The sequence below is a fragment of the Lactuca serriola genome, chromosome 8 (assembly GCF_051521515.1).
Source record: "Lactuca serriola cultivar US96UC23 chromosome 8, Lser_US96UC23_V15, whole genome shotgun sequence".
Taxonomy (NCBI): Eukaryota; Viridiplantae; Streptophyta; class Magnoliopsida; order Asterales; family Asteraceae; genus Lactuca; species Lactuca serriola.
In genome coordinates this window covers 21924003-21933604 of record NC_136415.1, presented here as the reverse complement: position 1 = coordinate 21933604, position 9602 = coordinate 21924003, and the positions used below count along the sequence as shown (strand labels likewise).

Here is a 9602-nt window from a genome sequence, read left to right as displayed (position 1 = left end):
ATCCAAAAGATGTAATCTTTTGCCAGTTACCTATCTAAATGGTTAAAACAGTTGCATAAAACTGTTTCATGAATTGACAGAAAAATAAAATATGGTTTCAAAAAATGGTAAAAGTGAAACATTAATAGTTACATTCTTACATATTGTGGCCATCACAGGAAACATCAAGCTACATTTTCTGGTTCACTTAAAAAGATTAATAAATTTTGATAATTTTTTAGTAATTTGGTTAAAACGTTCGGAGCCTATAAACGGTTATAAAAACTTTAAACTTCTTTCATCTAGTTTTAGCAATAACTAGAAGCTATTATTGGCTACCCTTTTCTAGCAGCTTATCATTAGCACAAATCAAAATTTTAAACTTAAAAAAGAAAAAAACAAATTTCGTCACTTAATCAACTTCCTCAATCTTGGGTCCAGCACCGCCACCACCAGCCGGAGCAGCTCCTGCATTACCGGCGGCCGCCGCATCAGGAACACCACCGGCTTGATACATCTTAGCAATAATCGGATTACAAATCCCTTCTAATTCCTTCATTTTATCCTCAAATTCATCCACTTCACCCAACTGGTTCGCATCCAACCAATTAATCGTTTGCTCAATCGCATCCTCCACCTTCTTCTTATCTCCGGCGGCGATCTTCGCCGACACTTTCTCATCACTTATCGTGTTCCTCATATTATACGCGTAGTTCTCCAAAGTGTTCTTCGCCTCCACTTTTTTCTTATGTTCTTCGTCCTCCGCCTTGTACTTCTCCGCCTCCTGCACCATTTTTTCAATATCTTCCTTCGATAATCTTCCTTTGTCATTCGTAATCGTGATCTTGTTCTTCTTCCCACCGACTTTATCTTCAGCGGAAACGTTTAATATCCCGTTCGCGTCGATGTCGAAACAGACTGTAATCTGGGGAACACCTCTCGGCGCCGGAGGGATGCCGGAAAGTTCGAATTTTCCTAGTAAATTGTTATCTCTTGTTCGTGTTCTTTCTCCTTCGTAGACTTGAATCAAAACGCCAGGTTGGTTGTCGGAGTAGGTTGAGAAAACCTGCTCCTTCTTCGTCGGAATCGTGGTGTTTCTCGGGATTAGCACCGTCATGACTCCGCCGGCGGTTTCGAGTCCGAGAGAGAGAGGAGTAACGTCTAAGAGTAAGAGATCTTGTACCTTTTCGTTTCCTTCGCCGCTGAGAATGGCAGCCTGAACTGCAGCGCCGTACGCGACGGCTTCATCGGGGTTGATGCTTTTGCAGAGCTCTTTTCCGTTGAAGAAGTCTTGTAAAAGGTTTTGTACTTTTGGGATACGTGTAGACCCACCGACGAGGACGATATCGTGAACGGATCGTTTGTCCATTTTAGCGTCTCGGAGACATTTTTCAACGGGATCCATGCATTTTCTGAAGAGATCCATGTTCAGCTCTTCGAATCTAGCTCGAGTTATGGTGGTGTAGAAGTCGACACCTTCGTATAATGAATCGATCTCGATTGTTGTTTGAGCAGTGGATGAAAGAGTTCTTTTAGCCCTCTCGCATGCTGTTCTTAATCTCCTCAAAGCTCTTGGATTTCCGGTGATGTCCTTTTTGTGTTTTCGCTTAAACTCCTGAACAAAGTGATTCACCATTCTGTTGTCAAAGTCTTCGCCGCCGAGATGTGTATCACCGGCGGTGGACTTCACTTCGAAGATGCCCTCTTCGATTGTAAGAACAGAGACATCGAAAGTTCCACCACCAAGGTCAAAGATAAGAACATTCTTTTCACCAACACTACCGGCTTTCTTGTCTAGACCATAAGCAATGGCGGCAGCGGTGGGCTCGTTGATGATACGCATCACGTTTAGACCAGCAATAACGCCGGCGTCTTTGGTGGCTTGGCGTTGGGAATCGTTGAAGTATGCAGGGACTGTAACGACGGCGTTTTTGACTGTTGATCCAACAAAAGCTTCAGCGATTTCACGCATCTTGATGAGCACCATGGAAGATATCTCTTCGGCTGCAAATTGTTTGTTCTCTCCTTTGTAATCGACTCCGATCAAGGGCTTTTCTGCAGGACCAGATGTGACCTTGAATGGCCATAGCTTCATGTCGTCCTGCACAGATGCGTCACTGTATCTCCGACCGATTAGCCGCTTTGCATCTGTTTTTTGTTGTCAAAATTATAGAATATAACTTAGTACTTCCGATCAAAACATGATAAATGAAACAAAGATACTAATCTCTGAATAGCAATTTCTGTATATAATGAAATTTTAACATCCATAGCAAGTGCGATTGATGATTAATATATACTAGAAGTCAAAATGGCTAATCTACAAATAGCAATTTTCAGTGAGAGCTATTGATGTTTTATCGCATACTACCGGTGATAGCAATGATATCTAATACTATGAATTAAAATGCCCAATCTCCAAATGCATGTTTCATTGAGAACGATTGATGATTAATTTGAAAGTAATTTCTGTGCCTCAATGGTAAGATTTGCCCTAATGGATCTAGAATTGCCACACAATTCATAAGATCAATCCACAGAACATCAACGAAAAACAAACGAAGCACCTGAAGAAACTGAAAGTTTGAGCATATTAACGTACCGAAGACGGTGTTCATTGGATTCATGGCGACCTGATTCTTCGCAGCATCACCAATTAGACGCTCGGAATCCGTAAACGCAACGTAAGATGGAGTCGTTCTGTTGCCTTGATCATTCGCGATGATCTCGACTCGGTCATGCTGCCATACTCCGACGCACGAGTATGTTGTACCTAGGTCAATTCCGATCGCCGGACCTTCACCTTTTCCGGCCATTTCTTAAACTCTATATACCAACCAACTTTAGATCCGAAAAAGATTACAGTTGCTATAAAAAACTGGCGCGAGTTTGTTGATGTGAAGCGAAAGGCCATTTATAGTCTGCTTAAAATTAATCGTGGCCGTTGATCAAAGTATTATGCGATTTGAATAATCCGAGTCATTCGTTTGAAATTTTGACCAAAATGAACTTAGGACTTAATTGCTTTTTAGTCCCTAAATATATGTAGAACTCCTTTAATATTATAGTTGAACCTAACGGTTAACACCAAAACAAAATATTGATGATTTTATCCTTTTTAAACCTACAAACATAATCTTTTACCATGGGATAGAGTTATTTCCATAAAAAAATTTATATTTTCATGAAATATGTAGTTTTGCCATCTCCACCAGAACCCCCACCCCCACCCCCACCTACCATCACACTCTCACACCACCAGTACCTCTGCTACCGATAACATCGTCTACTAACACTCGCCTATGTCATCATCACCTCCACCATCCGCCACCACAACTGTTGCCACGACACGACCACTGTTCACCACCATCGAAAAATCAACACAAAACACAGAAACCACCACCACCACCACTGTTGTCCAATACCACTAGGAAATTGACACAAACACACACAAACCACCACCACCAACAACCACCATCAGAAATCGACACACACAAACCATGAATTCGACACACACTCCATTTTATTTAGATCTCCATCGCCATCAGAATCATCGGAGTTGTCCAATGGAGGTAGCTAGGGTTTCGTCCGAGCGGATAGTAGTGAAGGCAAATTGTGTGTTGAAGATGGTGTTGTAGATTACTAATAAATCTCGTTTAAGCTCATTTAGGCTTGCGAGCTTACTAATGAAGCTCGGCTCAAACTCGTTTAATAAACGAGCCCTAAATTGAACTTGAGCTCGGCTCGGATGCGTTTAACTTATGCTCGAGTCGAACTTTAAAAAGTCGATCACGAGTAGCTTACAGGCTACCCCAAACTCCTAGTATTGTCTGTGGTTGTAAATGTTTGCCAATGAAGTGATGAACTTACCAAACAACTCATTTTGTTCTTTAACATGACATGTAACTAAAAATTCAATAAAGCACACTGATCTTTATATATATCTAGTTTGTTTTTAAGGAATCAATATACAGAAATTCATCTAAACTTTTGAAATCTCGTCACCATCGGAGAAAATAATGCCAATTTTTTTGATCTATCAACAATATATATTTTCTACTTATATAATTTAAATTTAAAATGAAATAAATACTTATGTATTTTGTTAAGGATTAGATAAGCGGAGGTACTTAAAACTTAAAAGCCTTAAAGGAGGGGTTTAATCGTTTTAAGTGTGAGATGTGGGGTATGTAGGTGACATTGTTGCATGGAAGAATTTTCATTTTCTAATTATTCACTTTTTTCTTTTAAAGTGCATGAAAATTGGGCAAAGGGAAGAAATTACTTTTTTTAATAGTAAAAAATGAGTGGGGAATTAGATTCGCTACCTACCGATATGTGCCGCATTTACAATTCCGTTCACTTCTACCCCTCTATGAAAGAAAGAAAAAAAATTGATTGAAGAGTTTATTAAGTGATAATGATTTAAAAATGTAGTTTACTTTTTGATTTGTATAAATTTAATCATTGAGTTTTTTTTGTCTGTATTTTTCTATTGAACTTATTAAACTATTCAAAAAACATCTTTATGACCTGCCATCAGAGGTTTAGCCGGTTTCCGATGTATTTTATAGCTCTGACGAGACTCCGAATTTATTATATGGCGTTCATGGTTTTTCCAGCGAGCTCAAGAACTCAGATTTGTACTCTCCTTCTATGTATTTCTTAGTTCTGAACAAATGTCGAACATAAACCTATATAGGTGTTCGATTTTCAAACTCAAGAACTCAAACCCATAAATCAATTCTTTATCTTCATCTTCTTCTGTTCAAACTCAAGAACACTCAAACCCATAAACAAATTCTTCATTCTTCACCTTCATCTTCTTTTGTTCAAACTCAAGAACACCCAAAGCCAGAAATAAATGCTTCATTCTTCATCTTCATCTTCTTTTGTTTATCGTGTTCTTGAGATCTTTATCTGACTCATCGGTTGTTCATCGTGTTCTTGAGAGCATATGTAGATTTGTGTGTGTGTGTGCGTGTGTGCTAGATCAGAACACAAACCCATATCAAAACATGATCCCAGATCTTCAAAAACCGAACACAGACCTATATCAATTTCTGGGTTTGAAAAAAACCCTAACTCGAGTTCATCTTCAATTTCGTATACCTTCAAGCTCGATTTTGGTAAAACCTCCACATGTGAGTGTGTTCATCTTCAAGGAAGCCAAAACACACAAAATTGATTTCTTCTTTGTTTTTGGAAATCAACTTCTGATTTTGAAAACCCTAACTCGACTAAGGGTTGTTCTTGAGTTCAATTTTTGGTGTTTATGTGTTTATGGAGAACTGTCACACCCCCAAACCTGAACGGCGGAAACGTTCGGGGGCGGATGACTTCATGTGGTAACGTAACAAATGAATACATAGTAAAGAAAGCAATACAACCATCATATATATATAATTGAAAGTTTACATTTGTCAAAAGTTGCATGTTCAAAACTTAATTACAATATGATGTTAAAAACACGAGATTAAACTGGCGCCGCAGCATCCCTTCATCAAAAGCGTAATGAATACCTGAAATTACTGATTTCCTGGGACATACAAGTAATTTTGAAAGAGTAGATCAGCATTTAAGCTGGTGAATTTCATAAGTATTTAAGTGACAATGTTCAAATGAAATGAAATGTTTTATCTTTGTTTGTTTGTGGTTAGAAAATCCTATATTTTCTACTAGTATAAAAGTAGCCTTCACTCAAGACCAATGTTTGTCTCCAAAATGTATGTAAGTGTAAAATAACCGATGAGTTTGAAAACCTTGTAAATCAATGCATTTTTAATACCGCTTGTGAGTTTTATAACCATACTATTGACTCGGAATGCCTATACACAACGTTCTTCAGGCGTTGGAATGTTATGACGTTTGTCACCCCAAACGGTGGACTGCAGCTAACAGTCAGGGCGCGGGTTTGTCAAGCCCGTATAGATCTATACACAAACACCATGCTCCCCCTCCAAGGGATTCTGGTATATAATACAGGACTTGAAATGTGTACTCGAACGTACATGAAGTTAGTGTCTCACAAAACCGTGGTATAAAAACAGATCTACTTGTTAAAATGTTACGTTTGTTCTTGTATACGAAAGTAAACTTCTTGAAATTCATGTTTCTAGTACATAAGAGATAGAAATTTGTTCGTAAAACTATACCTATTATAGTTTTCTAAAAGTGTGTCTTGTTTGTTTAGAAATACCTAGAAAAAGAATCACTTGTTCATGAAAGCATAGATTTTTGGTGTAGAGTCTAAGATAGACAAGAATAATCTAAGAAAAGTTTAGTTTATACATGCATTATAACAAATTTATATTTCAAAAGATAGAATGCTATTTTAACATATGTTATATATATATATATATATATATATATATATATATATATATATATATATATAAAAGTTCCTTAAAGGTTTATAAATCGCATGTGATTTGAATATATAACAGCATATAAACGAGTTTCTTTATGTAACACACGATAATACTCGTGTGTTTTACTTGTAATCCCCCCCCCCCCCCTTGAAAGCATATAAAAGCATTTAGAATATTTAAAAAGGTTGATTAAGGGGTATGAAACTCACATGAAAGTTTGAAGATAGCGAGATTGAAAACCGGGCAGAGTTTCGTCTCGGGAAACGGATTTTCCTCGGGATCCTCGGGAATCTCGGGAGTAAAATCGACCCTCGGGACTTGAGCCAAAAAGACCAGAGCTTCGGGTTTGAACGGGCACGGAAAACGAGACAAGATCGTGAGAGAGAGGAGAGAAATGAGCCCTTTTCTCGGAAGCCCTCGCATCCTATTTATAGGAAGGCTGGTCTGCCTCGGTACGCGGGGCGTACGCTCGTACGCAGCGCGTACGCGAACGTCATGCATGACCGAAGCCTCGACTACCTCGGCTTCGAATGGGACGGGTTGCTGGGTACGCGGGTCGGATGGGACGGCGGGTCGGATGGGACAGCGGGTCGGACGGGTCGGCGCTTCGGACGGGTCGGATTCCTCGGATATGGAGACGTGGACGATCAGAGGCCAAGTCCTTCGAGTACGCTGGGCGTACAGGGGTACGCAACGCGTACCCGGATGAGGACGCTGACTCCTCTTCGGATAAGGTCCGAATTTTGAATTAAATAAATATATAATTTATTTAATAAACTTCAAAAATTCATATCTTCTTCATACGAACTCCGTTTTCGATGGTCTTTATATCCACGCGTAGGTGAGACTACGCTCTACAACTTTCGTTTAGACTCCGTCGGCAAATTCCGAAATTATTTTTTTATTATTTATTATAAACTCATTGTGTTTAAGGAATTTCTTTGAAAATTCATAACTTCTTTATCTGATGTCGGTTTTTGCCAGACTTTTTACCGCTGGAATACCATTGTCGAGACCTTCGATTCTCGTTTAGGTCATTCCGGCCAAAAGTCGCTCGATCTCCGATTCGAGTTTTTAGCTGTCTGTTGCTAAGCCGAACTTGGGAAAATCATAACTTCGCTATATGAAGTCGGATTTGGGCGTTCTTTTTACGTACGATCATGGTTCAAAGACATTTAAACATAGAAGGAAATAAAATAGAACTATTTGTACATTTTATTATGAAAGTAAATTTTATTACTCAAAAGTGGTTACAATACTTGACCCATTTTGGTCATTACAAAGAGTTGAAATATCGGGTTGTCACATCATCCCCCCGTTAGAGAGAATTTCGTCCCGAAATTTAAAGTAGTAAAGATACTAGTGAACATGAAAGAGATGAGGGTACTTCTGTTTCATCTGATCTTCGCGTTCCCATGTGAATTCAGGTCCCCGCTTGGCGTTCCAGCGAACCTTCACGATGGGTATGCGACTTTGTTTTGTTTGTTTGACCTCTCGGTCCATGATTTCTACTGGTTCTTCCACAAAGTTGAGGCTCTCGCTGATCTCGATCTCGTCGAGTGGAATAACAAGAGTCTCGTCGGACAGACACTTTTTCAAGTTTGAGACGTGGAAGGTTGGATGGATGTTACTAAGTTCGCGCGGTAGGTTAAGCTTGTAAGCCACAGGGCCGATTCTGGCAAGAATCTCGAAAGGCCCAATGTATCTTGGATTTAGTTTCCCACGCTTTCCAAATCGTATTAAACCCTTCCACGGTGAGACCTTTAATAAGACGTGGTCTCCTACCTGGAATTCCAAAGGTTTCCTCCTTTGGTCAGCGTAGCTTTTCTGTCGGTCTCTTGAGGCTTTCAATCGTTCACGAATCTGAACGATCTTCTCTGTCGTTTCACGTATGATCTCCGGACCGGTGAGAGTGCTTTCAGGAACTCTTCCTCTAGCTAACTGGGTATCGCCAACTTCAGTCCAGCACAGAGGGGATCTGCACTTTCGACCATAGAGGGCTTCAAACGGAGCATCCTTTATGCTTGTATGATAACTATTGTTGTATGAAAATTCGACAAGGGGTAAATGAATATCCCATGCCTTTCCAAAGTCAATCACGCAGGCTCTCAGCATATCTTCTAAAGTTTGTATTGTTCTCTCACTTTGTCCGTCTGTCTGTGGGTGGTAGGCTGTACTCATGTCAAGCCTAGTTCCCAGGGAACTTTGTAGTGACTGCCAGAATCTTGAAGTGAATCTACTATCTCGATCGGAGATAATGGATATCGGAACACCATGCAGTCGCACTACTTCCCTTAAGTAAGTTCTTGTAAGCTTCTCCATTTTGTCAGTCTCCTTGATGGGTAAGAAATGTGCGGATTTGGTCAATCTGTCGACAATGACCCATATGGTATCGAGTCCAGTTGTCGTCTTGGGTAACTTGGTTATGAAGTCCATAGTAATCCGCTCCCATTTCCATTCTGGTATCTCTGGTTGTTGTAGTAATCCTGACGGTTTCTGATACTCGACCTTAACCTTAGCGCAAGTAAGACATTTACTCACGAAGGTAGCAATTTATGCTTTCATGTTAGGCCACCAGTACTGCTTCTTAAGATCCAGATACATTTTATCTGAACCCGGGTGAACGGAATATCTTAAGTTGTGAGCCTCAGTCATGACTATGTTCCTGAAACCACCATGTTTCGGGGTCCAGATTCGGTCCATGAGATAGTAGGCTCCGCCACCCTTGACTTCTAAATTCTTCTCCATTCCTCGCAGGGATTCACCTGCCACGTTTTCAGGTTGCAAAGCTTCCATTTGTGCCTCCTTAATTTGCGCGGATAAGTGGGAATGGATAGTCATGGTCAGAGATTTGACCCTCCGACCAGTGTATTCCTTTCGACTGAGGGCGTCGGCTACTACGTTGGCCTTGACAGGATGATAACGAATTTCGCATTCGTAGTCATTCAGTAATTCAACCCATCGTCGTTGTCGCATGTTGAGTTTCTTTTGATCGAAAATGTGTTGAAGGCTCTTGTGATCGGTGAAAATAGTACTCTTTGTTCCGTATAAGTAGTGCCTCCAGATCTTCAGAGCAAATACCACTGCTCCTAACTCAAGATCGTGTGTCGTATAGTTCACTTCGTGTGTCTTAAGCTGTCGGGAGGCATAAGCTATAACCTTCCCTCTCTACATAAGAACACAACCAAGTCCTTGATTTGAAGCATCGCAATACACTACGAAGTCTTCTATCCCTTCGGGGAGGGATAGTAT

At 40.1% G+C, this 9602-nt stretch overlaps 1 protein-coding gene across 1 annotated transcript; it reads right to left on the bottom strand.

Annotated features, from left to right (window-relative positions):
* Window positions 1-285: 285 nt before the first annotated feature.
* On the bottom strand, window positions 286-2864 carry LOC145070471 (heat shock cognate 70 kDa protein 2-like). Its single transcript, XM_079017409.1, has 2 exons — window positions 2582-2864; window positions 286-2127 (listed from the first exon to the last, which is right to left on the bottom strand). Exons 1-2 carry the CDS (start codon window positions 2793-2795, stop codon window positions 392-394), a joined length of 1950 nt encoding a protein of 649 aa, XP_078873535.1. The 5' UTR covers window positions 2796-2864; the 3' UTR covers window positions 286-391.
* Window positions 2865-9602: the final 6738 nt, after the last annotated feature.

Bases quoted from the DNA above. Each gene is read 5' to 3' on its own strand.
- LOC145070471 (XM_079017409.1), bottom strand. From the start codon at position 2,795: ATGGCCGGAAAAGGTGAAGGTCCGGCGATCGGAATTGACCTAGGTACA. The intron at 2,128-2,581 runs GTACGTTAATAT...AACAAAAAACAG, and splicing joins TCCAATGAACACCGTCTTCG to ATGCAAAGCGGCTAATCGGT.